At 36.3% G+C, this 20,157-nt stretch overlaps 1 protein-coding gene and 1 long non-coding RNA gene across 3 annotated transcripts in view; both read left to right on the top strand.

Annotated features, from left to right (window-relative positions):
* BMP2K (BMP2 inducible kinase) overlaps positions 1-20,157 on the top strand; it is a 128,835-nt gene that overhangs the window by 17,818 nt on the left and 90,860 nt on the right. For both annotated transcript variants that reach the window (XM_032239825.1, XM_032239824.1), the window contains exon 2: positions 19,982-20,100. In XM_032239825.1, coding sequence (XP_032095716.1) covers positions 19,982-20,100 — 119 coding nt within the window. The remainder of the gene's footprint in view (positions 1-19,981; positions 20,101-20,157) is intronic.
* On the top strand, positions 866-13,487 carry LOC116524508. The gene is made up of 3 exons (XR_004257365.1): positions 866-876; positions 4,814-4,819; positions 12,263-13,487. It is a non-coding gene; the product is annotated as an uncharacterized LOC116524508 (long non-coding RNA).

The following is a 20,157-nucleotide window of genomic DNA, read 5'->3' as shown; positions in this document are numbered from 1 at the left end:
TGGGATTACAGGCATGCGCCACCACACCCAGCTAATTTTTTTTGTATTTTTAGTAGAGATGTGGTTTCACCATGTTGGCCAGGCTGGTCTTGAATGTCTGACTTCGTGGTTTGCCCATCTTGGCCTCCCAAAGTGCTGGGATTACAGATGTGAGCCACCATGCCCGGGGACCACTGGATTTTAATTGTAACTGCAAAAAATTCAGTGATGTTGTTTTAGATTCCATATTACAACAAACTAATGATCATATTTTGCTACAATAGGAAGGAACTAATGATCATATTTTGCTGCCATAGGAAAGAATAGACTATTCATAGTTATCTGAAAAGACTATAAAATAATCTTCACCTTTTCCTCTACTTACCTGTGTGAGGCTAAATTATCTTTATGTGCTTCATTCAACCAAAACAACGTATCATAGATGTACTGTTGAAGTAGGTGCGAGAATCCAACAGTCTTCTATTAAGCCCAATGTTAAAGAGTTTTGCAAGCATGTTAAACAGTGCTACTCTAGCCTCTAAGTTTTTCTTTTGAAAAGTATAACTTTTTATTAAAATGTTATGTACTGAGTTATTTTAAATGAATTAATGTCTAAAAATTTTCAGTTTTAATTTTTAATATAGTAAATATGGATTGATGTAACCCATGTAAGCAAAGCACTCTGAGGTTTTTGATAATTTTTAGGAATGTAAAGGGATCCTGATGCCAAAAGACTGATAATCTGTGGGTCTACAATGTATAGTGTACTGAAACTGTCTGATACAGTAGCTAGTAGCCACATGTGGCTATAGAGTACTTAAAATGTTGCTACACGGATTTGAGATATGCAGTACATATAAAATGCACTTGGATTTCAAAGCTTTAATATCAAAAAATGTAAAAGATCTTTTTAATATTTTTATACTATTGATTACATGTTAAAATGATAATTTTGGTATATTGGGTCAAAAATGTATTATTAAAACTAATTTTACAGTTTTTTACCATGTTAATGCAGCTACTAGAATTTAAAAAATTTTATATGTGGCTCACATTATATTGGATGTATTGGACAGTGCTGAGCTATAGTGTACAGCTTACAGTGGATAGTGTGCATTTTTTAGTTGGGATTATTCACCTGGGGTTCATAGATATCCATGTGCATTTTTCTTGGAGAGGACTTACGGCTTTCATTATATTCTCAAAAGGGCATGTGACCAAAGAAAAGCAAGAAACTGCTGTAAAATTTGTAGACTCCTCCCCTAACCTCTGCTTGTAGTTTTTTGGGTACTGCTTGTATCTTGGATCTGGGGGGAATCCCTTTCTGACAGTTTGGTAGGCTGGGTGAAATCTGTTTTGCTGGGATACAATGAGATGCATTCTCGGCCTCTCAAGTTGGAACCTTAAATGAATGTTTCCATAGAAATGTTTTTATAGAGAGTCATTAGGTATTACAATACTGTTAGTATTAAACTGTAAACCGACCCAAGAACCTAGTAATCACATATAAGACTGTTTCTGTGGGAAATTATTCTGAATACCAAAAGTAGACTTCGAAACTGTCAGAGCACAATCCACCACTAAATTGGAGATTTCATACACTTCATGCAGGGAACCTGATCAAATGAGATAATTCTTTGAAAGTTGAGCATTAATAGAGTTTGAAAACATTAAACGTGTTAAAGTGGTAATCATTCTGTTTTTTTCTTTCTCTTTTTGAGATGACCTTGCTCTGTTATGGTAGTAGCATGATCTTGGCTCACTGCAGCCTTGATCTCCTGGTCCCAAGCAATCCTTGCACCTCAGCCTCCTGCGTGGTTGGGACTACAGGCGTGTACCACCATGCCTGGCTAATTTTTAAATATTTTATAGCAACGAGGTCGCACTGTGTTTCCCAGGTTGGTCTTGAACCTCTGGGCTCAAGTGATTCTCCAACCTCGGCCTCCCAAAGTGCTGGAGTTACAGGTGTGAGCCACCATGCCAGCTGTAATAAAGTTATGGGATGTTTGCTTACTATTTATCTCTAATCATAAGAGGGATTATATAAATAAGCCACTGAATTGGAGGATATGTGAATTAAGTGGTTGCATGTTTAGTTTGAATAAGTCTGTGATGCTATCTATGCAGTTGATTCTTGGCTTTTGTAATCAGTTCTCATCAAGAAAGACTTCCTAAAACAATGAAATTCCAGGGCTTGTTGAAGTAAAGAGAGAATGCTGGATTGAGGGTATTCCAAACATAGTTTTTTCATTTTAACCCTTTGTACTTCAGTTGTATTTGCTGAAGAGTTTATCACAGTGTGCCATAATTTTTTGTCTTTCTCAGTAGACTACAAACTCACACAAACGGTGTCCTATTGAAAATGTGTTCCAGAGACTGTCACAGATACTTATTAATGTTTGTTGAAAAAATGAACATGGGAAGAGCTGTCTAATTAACTATTGTGAGATAATTGCAGTTTAGGTGACGTGACTGAGTATGGTCACTGGGTGAAGGGAACATTGAAGTTGATCTGAGAAAGCAGATGTTGGGTTAAAGAGTTGCAGATGCTGTTTAGGAAATCTGATGGAAGAGATGAGGTATTTTTGTACTTAATAGTTACAAGGCCACTGAAAGGAGTCCCAAGGAGAGGTTGGCATAATACTGAATTTGGGAAGAAGAGATGAACAGCAGTATATAAGAGTTCACTAAAATTTAATGCTTTTCTTGGGGCCTGATATTCTGGTGAGAAGGAAGTTGTGAAATGGATGAATGTGATCTGTATCCAGGCTTTGTATTTATGAATGGAGGAGTTTTGATATGCAAAAAGGGAGAAAGAGTAATATTGGTGGAGAATTAAATCTGTAGTCTTTTTCAGTTCTGCTAAAAAAAAAAAAAAAGATATTCTAAAATGTGACTGTTCCACTGTAGGATAAAAAAGTGAATATAAAGGAGGGGAAAGGATGTTGTGACTGGGAATAAAAGAAAGTCAAAAGGTAATGGTTTCATTGTAGCCTTCATTTCAGCTTTATGCATGGGAGTTGTGATGAGGGGTCCTAGAGTCTGGTGATACAGCAGGGAAGTTCAAAAGGACTATGAATGCCCCCTGGCCTGTTTCAGATGTATTACTTTTTAAGAGCATTGTAATTTAGGGGAGTCTTAGTCCTTAAGACAGTGCTTCTTAAACTCTAATACGTATGTGAATCACCTGGGATTTATTGAACTGCTTGAATTTAGTACATCTGGGTAGGGCTGGAGGTTCAGCATTATCAGCAAGCTCTCAGGTAATGCCAGTTCTGTTATTTCCACAGGTCACGTTCTTTTTTAGCCAGTCTCCTAAGAGGAAGGAAAAAAACTTACCCCAAAGTGATCAAAGCAGTCCATTATGAATATCTGCTTTGTTAATGGCCTTCAAATGTATTATTAGTAGCTAGCAGGACTAATGTAAGGGTTCTTAAGTTTCATCTAGGGTGCTTTATTGAACAGATCCCTTGACTTGAATCCCAGAGATTCAATTCCAGGTTTAGAAAAAGGTCCAGAAAATTCCAGGTTTAATAAATTAACTTTAGGTAATTCGGCAGTATTGGGATTTTGGTTTGCATTGTATGAAAACTACATATTAATTTGGAGGGATTGGCATATTGAAAGTATTAAGTAGTGCTTTCCAGAAATATAGTGTGTCTTACCATTTTTATTAAGTTAAAAAATTTCTCTCAGTAAAGTTATCCTTCATTTAGGTCTTGCAGCATTATAAGCTTGTCACATATGTTTTGTATTGTTTTGTAATGGCTTGAACTTTCAGCAATGTGAAAAAGTTTTATGTTGATTATCTTGAAGATAATTTGCCTTTGATTAGGAATGTATTGTGCTTTATTTTAGAGATAGGGTCTCACTCTGTCACCTAGGCTGGAGTGCATTGTCATGATCATAATGCACTGCAGCATCGAACTCCTGGGCTCAATTGAGGGAAACTTCCTCCTCATTTGGGACCACAGGTGTGTGCCATCATGCCTGGCTAATTAAAATTTTTTTGTAGAGATGGGCGTCTCACTTCGTTGCCCATGCAGGCCTCAAACTTCTGGCTTCAAGCAGTTCTCCTGCCTTGGCCTACCAAAGTATTGCTATTACAGGCATGAACCACTGCATTTGGTGGGAATGTATTATAATGAGCTTATCACTTAGGCCTAAGAATCAAAAAGACAGATTCTGCCTAGGAAAGTCTTGGAGTCTGGTATGTTTTTACTGAACTAGTTTCCTCAAGTGCCAGTAAGTCAGGTCCTTAGAGAAAATCATATTCAAGTCATAAAGTTGACAGCAGCAAGAAATTGTATAAGATTTTGGTTGAAAGAAACAGGATATGGAGATACCTGCTGGATGCCTGTGAGAAACCTGACCTAAGTGTTTCAAAAGGGTACAGCCTGTTAAGTAATTTTCAGGTTATAGGAATACTTTTAGAAATACATATGTAGAGTTTCATCAAGGGAGAACATAGCTGGTTTTCTTTTCTTAGCTTCCTTTCTGTAGCATAAAAATAATTTTACTCTGAAAACACTTTGCTCTTAGAAAAGCTATGACCATGTGTTCTCAAAAGAATGACTGCTATAGGAGTCTTCTAGCATATCACTTTAGGATGGGCAGTATTTTTGTTTGTTTGTTTCTTTTTTTTTTTTTTATTGTGCTTTAGGTTTTGGGGTATGTGTGCAGATCATGCAGGATTGTTGCATAGGTACACACAGGGCAATGTGGTTTGCTGCCTCTATCCCCCCATCAACTACATCTGGCATTTCTCTTCATGTTATTCCTCCCCGACCTCCCCACCCCCACTGCTATCGCTCCCTTGGGCCCCCCACAACAGACCCCAGTGTGTGATGCTTCCCTCCCTGTGTCCCTGTGTGTTCTCATTGTTTAACATCCGCCTATGAGTGAGAACATGTGGTGTTGATTTTCTGTTCTTGTGTCAGTTTGCTGAGAATGATGGATTCCAGATTCATCCATGTCCCTACTCATCATTTTTTATGGCTGCATAGTATTCCATGGTGTATATGTGCCACATTTTCCTTGTGTCGATGGGCATTTGGGTTGGTTCCAGGTCTTTGCAATTGTAAACAGTGCTGCTGTGAACATACGTGTGCATGTGTCTTTATAATAGAACGATTTATAATCCTTTGGGTATATACCCAGTAATGGGATTGCTGGGTCAAATGGAATTTCTATTTCTAGGTCCTTGAGGAATTGCTACACTGTCTTCCACAGTGGTTGAACTAGTTTACACTCCCACCAACAGTGTAAAAGTGTTCCTATTTCTCCACATCCTCTCCAGCATCTGTTGTCTCCAGATTTTTTCATGATCGCCATTCTAACTGGCATGAGGTGGTATCTCAGTGTTGTTTTGATTTGCATTTCTATAATGACCAGTAATGATGAGCATTTTTTCACATTTGTTGGCCTCATAAATGTCTTCTTTGAAAAGTGTATGTTCATATCCTTCGCCCACTTTTGAGTGGGTTTGTTTTTTTCTTATAAATCTGTTTTCGTTCTTTCTAGATTCTGGATATGAGCCGTTTGTCAGATGGGTAGATTGGAAAAATTTTTTTCCCATTTTGTTGGTTGCCCATTCACTCTAATGATTGTTTCTTTTGCTGTACAGAAGCTCTGGAGTTTGATTAGGTCCCGTTTGTCTATTTTGGCTTTTGTTGCCAATGCTTTTGGTGTTTTAGTCATGAAGTCCTTGCCCATGCCTATGTCCTGAATGGTTTCACCTAGGTTTTCTTCTAGGGTTTTCATGGTGTTAGGTCTTATGTTTAAGTCTTTAATCCATCTGGAATTAATTTTAGTGTAAGGTGACAGAAAGAGGTCTAATTTCTGCTTTCTATACATGGCTAGCCAGTTTTCCCAACACCAATTATTAAACAGGGAATCCTTTCCCCATTGCTTGTTTTTTGTCAGGTTTGTCAAAGATCAGATGGTTGTAGATGTGTGGCATTGCCTCCGAGGCCTCTGTTCTGTTCCATTGGTCTATATCTCTGTTTTGGTACCAGTACCATGCTGTTTTGATTACTGTAGCCTTTTAGTATAGTTTGAAATCAGGTAACGTGATGCCTCCAGCTTTGTTCTTTTTGTTTAGGATTGTCTTGGCTATGTGGGCTCTCCTTTGGTTCCATATGAAGTTTAAGGTGGTTTTTTCCAGTTACGTTAAGGAAGGTCATTCGTAGCTTCTTGGGGATAGCGTTGAATCTATAAATTACTTTGGGCAGTATGGCCATTTTCATGATTTTGATTCTTCCTAACCATGAGCATGGAATGTTTCTCTATCTGTTTGTGTCCTCTCTTATTTCGTTGAGCAGTGGTTTGTAGTTCTCCTTGAAGAGGTCCTTTACATCCTTTGTTAGTTGTATTCCTAGGTATTTTATTCTCTTTATAGCAATTGTGAATGGAAATTCGCTCATGATTTGGCTCTCTGTTAGTCTCTTATTGGTGTAGAGAAATGCTTGTGATTTCTGCACATTGATTTTGTATCCTGAGACTTTGCTGAAGTTGCTTATCAGTTTAAGGAGATTTTGGGCTGAGATGATAGGATATTCTAAATATACAACCATGTCATTGGCAAATAGAGACGATATGGCTTCCTCCTTTCCTAATTGAATATGCCTTATTTTTTTTTCTTGCCTAATTGCTCTGGCTAGAACTTCCAATACTATATTGAATAGGAGTGATGAGAGAGGGCATCCTTGTCTAGTGCCAGATTTCAAAGGGAATGCTTCCAGTTTTTGCCCATTCAGTATGATATTGGCTGTGGGTTTGTCATAAATAGCTTTTATTATTTTGAAATATGTTCCTTTGATACCTCGTTTATTGAGAGTTTTTAGCATAAAGGGCTGTTAAATTTTGTTGAAGGACTTCTCTGGATCTATTGAGATAATCATGTGGTTTTTGCCTTTGGTTCTGTTTATGTGGTGGATTACGTTTATAAACTTGCGTATATTGAACCAGCCTTGCATCCCTGGGATGAAGCCTACTTGATTGTGATGGATAAGCTTTTTGATGTGCTGTTGCAATCAGCCTGCCAGTATTTTATTGAAGATTTTTTGCATGTATGTTCATCATGGATATTGGCCTGAAGTTTTCTTTTTCTGTTGAGTCTCTGCTGGGTTTTGGTATCAGGATGATGTTGGTCTCATAAAATGATGTGGGAAGGATTCCCTCTTTTTGTATTGTTTGGAATAGTTTCAGAAGGAATGGTACCAGCTCCTCTTTTTTACGTCTGGTAGAATTCATCTGCGAACCTGTCTGGACCTGGACTTTTTTTGGTTGGGGCTATTAATTGTTGCCTTACCTTCAGCCCTTGTTATTGGTCTGTTCAAGGTTTTAGCTTCTCTCTGGTTTAGGCTTGGGAGGTTGCAAGTGTCCAGGAATTTATCCATTTCTTTAAGGTTTACTGGTTTGTGTACAAAGAGTTGTTTGTAGCAATCTGTGATGGTAGTTTGTATTTCTGTGGAATTGGTGGTGACATCCCCTTTTTCATTTTTTATTGCATCTATTTGATTATTCTCTCTTTTCTTTTTTATTAATCTGGCTAGTGGTCTATTTTGTTGATCTTTTCAAAAAACCGGCTCTTGGATTTATTGATTTTTTTGAAGGTTTTTTTTTTTTTTTTTTTTTTTTTTTTTTTTTTGTCTCTATCTCCTTCAGTTCTGTTCTGATCTTAGTTATTTCTTGTCTTCTGCTAGCTTCTGAGTTTTATTGATCTTGCCGCTCTAGCTCTTTCAATTTTGATGATAGAGTGTCGATTTTAGATCTTTCCTCGCTTCTCTGGTGCACATTTATTGCTATAAATTTCCCTCTAGACACTGCTTTAAATGTGTCCCAGAGATTCTGGTGTATTGTGTCTTCGTTCTCGTTGGTTTCAAAGAACATCTTTATTTCTACCTTCATTTCATTGTTTATCCAGTCAACATTCAGGAGCAGGTTGTTCAGTTTCCATGAAGTTGTGCAGTTCTTAGTTTCTTAATTCTGAGTTCTAATTTGCTTGAGGATGGGTGGTATTCTTTAGGGATACTCCAATGGATGCTTGGAATTTTGACCTAAGAATTTCACTGTAGTCATCCTTAGCCTAAAGTACACATAACTACTCTTCTTTTAAGTAAAATATATTCTAGTATAATTCTACATGTTTATAGAGATTTACAAACTGAATGAGAGAAGACAGGCTGAGAGAATTAAAATCTGGGTATCAGTACTTTTAAGACAAACCTTGTTCTTTTTATGGCAGTTGCTTTGTTTGAAATTTTAAATGTCTTTGTAGACCATACTGACACACATTAAAATATCAATAAGAACATTATCGAATTATTTTATATTGACATTTCTTTAGAAATTTCTAATTGTCTAGAAAACTTTCTACTTCACAAACAAATTAATATGCTCAGCATTTCTGTAAAAAACAGGGCAATAGTGCTATTCCCATTTTAACAAGAAGGAATCTGAGGCCAACACAGGCCAGGTACCCTTAGAAGTCAGTTTACATTGACAGTTTAAAGAAGTGGATATATAAACATATGTAAGACCAGAATTAGGAAAAAGTTCTGTTTGCTACATATTTCAATAAAGATACTAAAAAACAACTTGTCTATTTTTTTGAGAATCTCATGGAACTTCTGTAGACCCTTTCCCCAGAAAAATTTGCATAGAAAACCTATATATGATTTCAGAAGATTTTACTTAGACTTTATGTAAATACCCTTGCATTATATTCTTTGATTTCTTATTACGTATCCAATTTGAAATTGGTGTACAGGTTTTGTATTTTAGTTACTTAGATGTTTCTCTTAGTGGTTATAGGTATTATAATTAGCATGAAAATATCGGAAGCTTAAACTGCGTAAGAATTTGTGTTTCTAGCTTACATACAAATACCTGTTTCATTATTGGAGATTCTAGTGCTGATTCAAATGTGTATATTTGTGTATGTATTTAATTAGAGTTTTACAGCCAAGTTTTATCTTGGTATGATTTGGCTTTCCTATCAAAAGTACATAAGACATTCTAAGGCTGTGTCTAGACCTACCTTCGAGTATCAGAAGCATTTGACTAAATCTTGCCTACTCATGTGCTGTGGTTACAATAATATGCCATAAATAGGTTATAGGTATGCCAAGATGAAGATTTTTATTTCACCCCTCAAAGTAGCCTGGTTGTGATTGAAGGTCCCTGCCTGTCAACTCAGGTTGAAAGTTGACAACCTGGCCAAGTAGGCTGGCCAAGTTGTTGGAAAACAACAAATAATAACTGGAGGTTTTTCATTAGTAGGATAAATACAGATTTAGTCAATGGAATATTAAGTTCGGGGAATAGTTGAAGTTGGTGAGAAGGATATACTGTACTCTGACAAGCCTGAGCTCTCTTTGCAAAGTGCTGACTTTCACTCTTTCCATTTGAAAGTCTTGTTTGTCTTTAGTAACATCAAGATAAAACTATTGGAGTCATTGTAGAGCGTGCTTTTCTTTGATCTCAGGCAGAATGTATAAATATGTATCTGCTTTCTGAGGCAAGGTTTGGGTATCAGGCCTTGAAGTAATAGATAATGGCCCTATGCTGATACTTTGGCTCTGCACTGAGACTTTTTTCAGTAGTCCTCTCCTACCCCCTCTGAAATAATTACAGAAGGCTGTGTTTACTTGGCACTTGAGATAGTTATACAAAGTGCATGCATAATCATCAACATGTTAGGGCTAGTATAGTGATATAGGATAGTGTCAGGAGGAGTTAACAAAGCCCATGTAACACACTCTATCTTCTGTGGTTTAATTACCATGTTTCCTAACCTCCCCATACACTTTCAGTAATATAAATTTTGGTGGTCTTGGTTTGCTAACCTTAGACTGTCGTGTATAATTTTAATTCTGCTTTAATGAACTGTATGCTGGAATGTAGTTATGTCTGTAACGTGTTTAGTATCAGGTTAATTTCTAGGTATTCCAAAAAATGAACTTTTAATTTTATATTCTCTAATAATTTCATGTTAACACTTTAAATTGGAATAGTTTATAGCTGTCTTTAAAGCTTGAAAATGGGGCTTTTTTATTTAATAAGATTAGAGTGCGTATTTTAAACATCTACAATAAAAAAAATGGCAAACTCAACTCATATTAATGGTTTTAGATTGAATTCCTTTGTTCATATACAAGCGTCTAAATATAATAAATGTAATATTAAATATCTAAATGTAAATACTGAAATTGTATTTCATGTAGAGAAGTTTTTAGAGGATGGATATTTTAAAATGTTTAATAGACTTTTCAGTGTATTTCAGTACTTTTTTTTTAAACAAAGATTCCTGTTCACCCTAGTAGCAGTTGTCTAAAATATTTTAAGATGGAAGTAGCATATTCCATAATGCTCAATGAACTTGTCTTCCTTTACATGGTGTTGGTGTTTTACCTGTTGGGTATTCCCCAGCAGTCTCTCTGTGTAATGATCTATGCACAAATTACCTGTATCTCTTTCTGTAATCCAGGCTTCCTTGCTTCTATTGTAGACATGATATCTAACTATTAAAATATATTTTTTAGATATTTGCAAACCTGCATTTCTCACCAAGTCAACTTCTCTTGTTTGAATAGGTGGCACAATCCTAAGATACCCAAGTGAGAAACTGGAATTCACCTGCCATCTCTTTTCTGTGAATTATCTTTATTATCTATTGCCTGGACGGTTGAAGTAGCTCTGTGTGTGTGTGTGTGTGTGTGTGTGTGTGTGTGTGTGTGTGTGTGTGAATGTCATAAGTAATAGAGAAATATCTTTTTATTGTAAGATAAACAGTGTAAGTAAGGCAAAAGTTCTTCACCCTTTCTTACCCCCACTCTCCTCTTTACAGTCATTATGTATTGTTTTGAGACCTTTTTTCTTCATACTGAAGTAGCTTTCTAATTTGTCTCCCAATTTTGATCTTCTTGTTAATTTTTTCAAACAGTGCTTTCTCATTATCTTTTAAATCTTTTTCTTGCTTTGTTTTTGAGTGCTTAAGGTTCTCTTCATTTTATTTCTTGCCCTCTGTTATTTGAACGGCATATGTACTTTTTCTGTTGTTTTAGTGGTGGTTTATCCCAGTAAGACTAAAGTTATAATTATGTGCCTCACCTGTGTAAGAACCTTAGCATGCTTTAATTCCTATCACTGTCATTCTCTTCTCCTAAGAGGATATGATATTGTTCTTATGAAATATTGTTTGTGATTTTACATCTATTTTCACTTTTTAAAAAATCTACAGATTAGGCATTATGCTTCTTGTTTTACAAGTCAGTGTTTACCAGCTATGATCTTTGTGAATCTTTCTTGTATGTTGAGAAAGAAGATATTGTATGATCTTCCATCTAGGCTCAATTAGTTTCAGTCTGACACGTTCTCCTTTAGTGAAGGTCATTTTTTTGTTAACTTGAAAAGTGTTTATTTTAACTTCATTCTAGAAGGAGTTTTGCTGGATATAGACTTCTCTGCAGATATTTTCTTTTAGCATTAGCATTTTGAAGGTGTCATTTCACTGCCTTTTGCTGTTGAGAAGTTAGTTACTTCAATTGCTTTTGTGGACAATTTCACATTGAGGCTAAAGTTCTTTGTGGGTCTAGACTTATGTGGTGGTCCCAGTGTGACTTTCTTACTCTTTATGTTGGCCTTTGGCTGTCATCCAGTTTATGGATTGATGCTTTCTTCTTGTTTTTGTCTCCAAAGAATTCTCTTGATCTGCCTCCATGATTATTTTATCCAGAATTTTAAAAACTGCTGTTCCAGGAAAGCTTTTTCTGAAACTGTAGTCTGCCATGTTGCTCGAAGCAGAAATTGCAATTTAGATTTTAATGTGCTCAAACTTATAAGTTTTCATCTTTTTGAGATTTTTATGTCTAAATAAGAAATTCTTTTCTACCTTGAAGTTATACATACAGTCTCTTATATATTTTAAGACCTAGAATGTTGAACTTTTAATAGTTATGTCTTTAAGTCATCTGAAATTTGTATTTGGTGTGTTATGAGGTAAAGATCAAATCCCTCTGTCCACCCCCGTTGTTCTAGCAAAATGTTTACTTTTTTTTTTTTTTTTTTGAGACTGAGTCTCACTCTGTTGCCCAGGTTGAAGTCCAATGGCACATTCTTGGCTCACTGCAACCTCTGCCTCAGCCTCCCACGTTGCTGGACTTACAGGTGCCTGCCACCACGTCTGGCTAATTTTTGTATTTTTAGTAGAGATGGAGTTTCACCGTGTTGGCCAGGCTGGTCTTGAACTCCTGGCACCAGACTTCTGGTGCCTTTGGAGAAGTTTTGGGAAGTTCCAACAATTCCATTCAATTCTGACTCTTAATTGTTCAGAGTTAGCATAGACTCCACAGGTTAAGGGACATAGTCCAACAAGACTACCCCTACTTCAGACACAAGCTCTAAGTCTTGGGTGTCATCTGGACTTCTGATAAACTCACTTGACTACAAATTTAGGGGTTCCCTCTGGTTTGATAATTTGCTACAGTGACTCAGAGCTTAGGAAATTGCTGTACTTACAATTACTCTTCAATTAGAAGGGACATAAATGAACAGGATGAAGAGGTACATAGCACACAGTCTGGAAGGATTCTGAGTGCAGAAGCTTTCATCCCCATGCCCGGTACACCACTCTCCCACTAAAGCAGTATGTTCAACCAGGAAACTCTGAACCTTATATTCAGAGTTTTTAATTGAGGTCTCACAAAATAAGCATGATTGATTAAATCATTTACCATATGCTTGAACTCTATCCCTAGTCTCCTGCTCACAGAGGTAGGGGACTGGGGGAAAGGGAAGGGAAGGGCTGAAAGTTCCAACCCTCTGATCTAATCTGTCTAACCTCTAGTTGGTTTTCTGGTGATCAGCCTTATTCTGAAGCTATGTAGGGGCCCCATGATGACTTACCTCATTAGTATAACAAAGAAATGTCTACTAGTAAGTGGTTTTGAAGCTCTGTGCCAGAAGTTAGTAGCAAAGATCAGGCATATATCATTTCTTATATTATGGTCATAGAGTCAGAGTGATGCTTTTAATAAACATATAATACACTTTTAGGGCTTTTCCTCCCTGAAATGGATGAGGGAGGCATTCATTCAGACCTTATTTTGAGTGGCTCTATTGAATTGTTACTCCATTATGCAAACTAAACCAAAACATAGAGGTGAATTACGGTGTTTAAAAAAAAGGGATGATCTTAGCCTTTATTTAACACTTTATTCCCAGATATTTAAAAAAATATAAGTTGATTTTGGGTTTGAATAATTCTATTTTGTACTTCAGTTTATACTTTTCTCCACATGGCATGTGGAGACTTGAGCATGGTTAAACAGGTAAATACAGTCTCCTTGAATTTTACTGTGTTTATGTTAGCTTATCAAGCCGTGTGTTAACTTCCAGTCTTCTTTTTTAGAATGTGTAATTTTTTTCCCCCCCTGAGCAGAGTCTTGCTCTGTCACCCAGTCTGGAGTGCAGTGGCATGATGTCAACTCATGGCAACTTCTGACTCCCAGGATCAAGCAATTCTTGTGCCTCAGCCTCCCGAGTTGCCGAGATTACAAGTGCATGCCACCAAGTGCATGCCACCATGCCTGGCTAATTTTTTGTATTTTTAGTAGGGACAAGGTTTTACCATGTTGCCCAGGCTGATCTGAATCTCCTGAGCTCAGGTGATCCATCCTTCTTGGCCTCCCAAGGTGATGGAATTACAGGTGTGAGACACTGTGCCTGGCCAAGATGAAGCAGTAGTAACAGCAGCAGCCTAATACTGCTAATGATACTAGTAGTAGTTACAAAAGCTACCGTTTATGAAATGAACTGTATTAGTGCTTTGATAATTAATCTCATTTATTCTTTAGAATAGTCTTATGTGGAGATCTTATTATCTCTGCTGAATGTATAAGGAAACTGTGGCTCAGAAATTAATTTGCTTATAGTCACACAACTAGTAATGGTAGAGTTAGTATTTACTTTTATGTCTGACTCCAACAGCCTTGTTTCCCCTTCCCCTTGATATGTTGGATTCCAAGAAGAAATTTAGCGGAACATTTTTTTTTCATCTTTCATTGATTCATTCATTCATTCAATAAGTAATAATTGTGTGCGTACTCACTTAGTAGCCATTATACATAGAAGTGCTTATTGCTTCAAAACCTCCAACACTCATAATATTCACTGTTAATATAAAGGACAAAATCCTTCTTGTTGATCACTTCTTTGAAACGTTTTTGGAATACTCAGTCTTGCTCGCTATATAATATCTAGGTCTTTTTTGTCATTTAATAATAGGGTATTCTAGTGTATTTTCTGGATATTCTTACTATTAGTTACTGGCATTAATGGATTCTAGTGTATTTTCTGGATATTCTTACTATTAGTTACTGGCATTAATGGATTCTAGTGTATTTTCTGGATATTCTTACTATTAGTTACTGGCATTAATGGATTGTAGTGTATTTTCTGGATATTCTTACTTACTGGCATTAATATTATTGTACAATTATTTTATGTTGATTATCTTACTATAACGACTGTGGACATGGAGAAATCTTGAAGCAACTTAAAAATTTTAGGCTAATTTTAGTCTAACTCAAATTTAGAAATTTAGCAGGAAGTATTTGATAAAATACCATTAGTGTATAATATGCCCATTTAATAATATTATTAACTTAATTGTGCTTATATATTCATCCCTTGCTTTGTGAGATGACTGGATGTGGATATGGGGCTGAAGCCATTCTAATCAAGGCAAATATGCAATCAGTTTCTCTTTCTGGTAACTTTTAGGATTTTCTTTACCTGAGCCTTCTGAAATTTTATGATGATAAACCTTGATGTAGATCTTTTTGTTCTATGTGCTGGGTATTTGCTTGGTGAGCCCTTTTCATATGGAAACCCATGTATTTCAAGTTTGGTGTGTGTGTTATATCTTTGATATTTTTCCCCCCTCACTTTCTCTTCTTTTTCTGGAGTGTCTATTGTTTAGATACTGGATCTACTGGACTGGTTTTTTAATATTCCAGTCTTTTATGCCCTGAAAATATTCTGGAATATTTCCCTAATTTTATCTTCTAGCTCCTCTGTTGAAGCTTTAATTTTTGATCTCTTTATTCTTATTTGTAAAAGTTATTTCTCATTCTCCAAATATCTCTTTTAAAGAACTCCGCTCCTAGTTCATGACTGCAGTGTCTTTCTTCTCTACTCTTAAGAATATTTATAGGTTCTTTGGATGATTTCTTTAGTCCCAGCACGTCTTCAAAGTTCTTTTTTTCTGTTTGCTTGTTTTAATCTCTTGTTATGTTAAAGGGTTTCTGTGAACGGCTGATCATTTTTTTGTGTCTGTTCTTTTTTTAAAGAGTGAAGTTCTAAAGTGATGATGATGGAAGCGCTCTGTGTAGATGGGGTGAATTTCTTGACGTGGGGCTTCACTTTAGTGTGACGATGCAGAAAGCCACTTTTTAATTGTGTGACTCCTACATTAGCTGTATTTTTTTTTCCAGTTTCCTAGAAAAAAAATTGTAATTTCCTTTTGTGACTAACCCTGTACATCTGGCTGCCAGTATTCTTGTAGCTGAACAGTGGTCTTGGGTTGAGGTGGGGGATTCTCTTTTCAGTAGGCAGACATTTATTTAATTCTTTGTTTTTTAAGGACTGCACTCACCTTTCCCTCCCCTCTTCTATTCCCATGCCCCGAAATGTTTCCCGTTGTTCCATATATACTGCTAGTTAAACTAATACTGCATAGGGGCAAGTGTTGGCCTGGCTGTGGTGAATGGGGTAGCAAATCAAGAGGTCTAATTGACTGACTTTAAGTCAGTTTTCCTATTTCCCAGTGAACTACTTAGCCCTGTTTTCAGGATTATTTTGTTATTGGTCAGTTTCTACTCCTTTGGGTACCTCTAGTTGATCAATTAATAACTATGCCGGAGGAAGTGTAGGAAAGATAGGAAGGATAGGTAAATTGGCATTATCACTTTTTCATTCTTTTGTGTTACCTTTTTAAATGAATTTGAGGAGAGTTAACAATACGTACAGCATCAATACATTTAAAATGATTTAATTAAATCATGGAAATGACAAATTAAGGCATGGAAAATTAATTGCTTAATAGAAGGAATAAATAGAAGGCTTACCAGAAGGAGAAGTTAGTCTGTAGCAGTACATGCCATATGTTCATAAATAGTTATTACAGAGACCTGACATCTCTAGAGCAGCAGTTTCCAAGCGAGTATAAACTATGTTGTCATTATAACAGTGTATAACAATTGAGAAATACCCTGGGTGGCTGGCACTTGAAATTAGATGAAGGATTGTTATTATTTTTCTTAGTTGAAACAAATTTAGATTGGCTTAACTAAGGTACTCTTTCATTTTAATCTGATTACCTTTTTTTTTGTGTGTGTGGAGACCAGAGGTAAGATTTTAGTAAGGTGTCCTGTGAAATTATTTCATGTCGGCTGGGCGCGGTGGCTCAAGCCTGTAATCCCAGCACTTTGGGAGGCCGAGGCGGGTGGATCACGAGGTCAAGAGATCGAGACCATCTTGGTCAACATGGTGAAACCCCGTCTCTACTAAAACTACAGAAAATTAGCTGGGCATGGTGGCGCATGCCTGTAGTCCCAGCTACTCAGGAGGCTGAGGCAGGAGAATTGCTTGAACCCAGGAGGCGGAGGTTGCGGTGAGCCGAGATCGCGCCATTGCACTCCAGCCTGGGTAACAAGAGCGAAACTCCATCTCAAAAAAAAAAAAAAAAAAAAAAATTATTTCATGTCTAAATCTTATATCCTACTCTTGAAAAAAGCTGGAGGTGGCTAAGAATTATTGCTCTTTAAAAAATACACCTATAAATGAAACTTCTATATTTAGTTATACAATTTATATTGTTTACAGAGTGTAAAATATACCAATCATTTTTCTCAAATTTGCTTTCATGAGAACACATTTAGGTTCCCATTGTATTTCATCAGATCAATGTCTGTCACAATTTTACTTTTATGGGATTTTGAGAACATTTAGAATGTTTTGTAATACCCTGATAATTTCATGTTTGGAATTCTAAAATTTAGCATTACTATAACAACTATGCTTTACAGCATTAAATTGGACCTAGACATATGTATGTAGAATACGTGGTTACTACCAATAATCTTGTGATTTATGTACAGAAATTTGTGGAAAATTGAAGTACATGATAATACAGTCAAATTCTAGATAGAGGTACCTAAGTGAGTGATGAACATGAAGTTGGGTTGGTCATGAAAGAGTTCTGTGAGGAAAAGTAAATATTTAAGAATTTGATAAGCTACAGAGTGGTGGCAAATACGACACGCCTCTCTTGGACTACTGTAGTGTCCTAACTAGTTACCTCCCCGTAAGTGCATTCTTCAAACAGAAATAATAATTAGCTTATCGATAATTCTGGAAAAGATAGGACTGGGGAAAGCATAAATATTTATTACATTTTATTCTCAAAGCAGATACTATTAATGATCACTATTTACCATGTTTAGGTAGAAATACTTAAAGTTGAACATATCTTCTCTATTCGGAAAACTTTATATTTGATAAGATCTATCTAAATTAGGGTTAGTAGAATTGGAAAGCTTTCACTTTGGGAAAGGCTTTTATTAAGAAAACTTACTTGATACTTTTTTCTCATTTTCTAATTCACAGGGGTAAAATCACATTGTTCTGTGGGTGGATAAGAATAGGTATATAGGATCCATGGTTCCTCTGGGAACTTAGTTCAGTGGCTGCATGGTTATGCGTCAGAACCATTTGGGGACTCTTTTTTACTCCCTTCCATCTAATAAGCAATTTAAAACATATACAAAAGTAAAATAGTATAACAAGTAGGGAGATTTTTAGTGCATGCTCTCTGTCTTCCTCTCGTTATGTCTGTGTATCTATATCAAATATATAAATGGGGTCCCCATTTAGACTTGCTGATTCAGACTTAGGGCCAGAACTTGGAAACTATTAAAGATAAATTCATACACAGACCAATTCAGGCAATTCTGATGCAAAGCTCTGTTTTAGGAAAGCATTATTACAGGGGAATAATCTAGACCTAGATAGATAAGTGTCTCAAATGCTATTTGAATGATTTCTCTCAGCTATACTCATACCACCTCCTTATTTAGATATATTCTTTCTTTCCACATTTTCCTGAGATTTTAAAACCAAATAAAATATGGTAGTTTAAGTGGCCCTCTCCATTAGGTCTTTTACTTTCTGGTTTGTTAATGTTTACATATGAAATTAATGCTAAATGAGTTTCTTTTAAAGTAGTGCCCTGAATTGTTAGAGATTTTACCTATTTTACCTAAAGTACCAAACATCGTCATCATCTGATTTATTCCTAGAACTGCCTTGTGGGGTGGTTGATTTGATTTCCCCAACACGATGTATATGGAAATCCAGATCTACAAATGGGAAGTTGCGCAGTTTCTTATAACTGCAAATGGAAGATGTAGAGAATCTGGAAAGAGCATGTACTGATTCTGGAGTTTCCTAAGACTTGTATTAGTCTGCTCTCACACTGCTAATAAAGACGTACCCAAGACTGGATAATTGATAAAGGAAAGAGATGTAATTAACTCACAGTTCCACATAGCTGGGGAGGCCTCACAATCATGGCAGGTGGATGAGGAACAAAGTCACATCTTACATGGTGGCAGGCAAGAGAGCTTATACAGGGGAACTTCCATTTATAAAACCATTAGATCTTGTGAGACCTCACTACCATGAGAACAGTATGGGGGAATCTACCCCCATGTTTCAATTATCTCCACTGGGCTCTGCCTTCAACATGTGGGGTTATTACAATTCATAGTGAGATTTGGTTGGGGACACAGCCAAATCATATCAGAGCTTTTTTCCCCTATGATGTATTTCTAATAGTTTACTTTTCCTTTTACAACTTTGTATTGACCAGAGTGCAGGTGACTTATTATTGCTCAGGATGCTGCTTTCTAGAGACTGTCAAATTAATGAAAGCGACACACCATTTAAAAAAACAAGTAATTAAGCTGTAGCATGTTCTGTGTCAAGATAAATTTTAAAAAGTTATGGTGGAAATCTTTGTTTAGATGTGACAGAATTGTTCTTTAGAATACCTGCCTAGCTATATGCTTCAGATATGATGCTTTCTCAGCTACAGTTAACAGAATTTCCATATAAATCATGGCTTAAGTAATGAAGACATTTACTATGTGAGTTCTAGAGGGAGGTGGTTACTCTGTGAGTTCTAGAGGGAGTCTTATTCTGTAGGCCATATGTCTGTGTTTTAGGTCATTTTCTTTCTGATTATTTCTTCCATTATGGCCACAGATGACTGCATTAGGTCTAAACATCATAGGCAACAAAATCAAAAAGCAGAGGAGCAGAGTCTTATCTACCAATCTCTCTCTTTTATCTGTGGAAAATCATTCCCTGCAACTCAGGCTGACTCTACATGTTCAATTAGCGAGAACTGGTTACATATCCAATTCTAAATCAGTTACTGGTCAGGGTAAATGAGATTCTTATGATGGGTTTAGAAACAATGTTGGTTCATCTTCTGGAAGTGGAGGAGGGAAGCACCTAACTGATCCCGTTGATGTCTCATATTAAATAACATCAATGTTTTGTCATCCAAGAGGGAGAGTCCGATATGTAGGCAATCACTTGTATATACCAAACTTTAGTAACATAATTGTGACATTTTTTATTATACTGTATAAGAGATATTCGTATGCAAAAGATGAAATTTTAGTCGTTTAGCATTTAGGAGAGAAGCATCTACATTTGAGAAGCATGTTTTTCCTCTAAGTACTACTTCATGATTGGCTTAGGAAGCCAGTGTTTTGGTGTTTAATCTACTAGTAGCTTATTGCACTTATTTTTGTCTTGGGCACAGTCATTGTTTATTTTCCTCCAATAGTAAGTTCCGCAATGATGTTATATGATTTTGGCATTTGTTTCTGTTTCTTTTAAATTTATTGGTGCTTTGTTTTTTTAGGTGGATTCTCCACAGTTTTCCTCGTGCGTACTCACGGTGGAATCCGATGTGCATTGAAGCGAATGTATGTCAATAACATGCCAGACCTCAATGTGTGTAAAAGGGAAATTACAATTATGGTAAGTGAAAAAGTAATTCTCTTTCAGAAATTTGGCAGTTTTTTTTTTTTTTTTTTT

Source organism: Sapajus apella, unplaced genomic scaffold (assembly GCF_009761245.1).
Source record: "Sapajus apella isolate SASKATOON/1434 unplaced genomic scaffold, GSC_monkey_1.0 scaffold45, whole genome shotgun sequence".
NCBI classification, from domain to species: domain Eukaryota; kingdom Metazoa; phylum Chordata; class Mammalia; order Primates; family Cebidae; genus Sapajus; species Sapajus apella.
The sequence above is the reverse complement of the archived record's forward strand: the minus strand, read 5'-3'. Positions and strand labels throughout refer to the sequence as shown.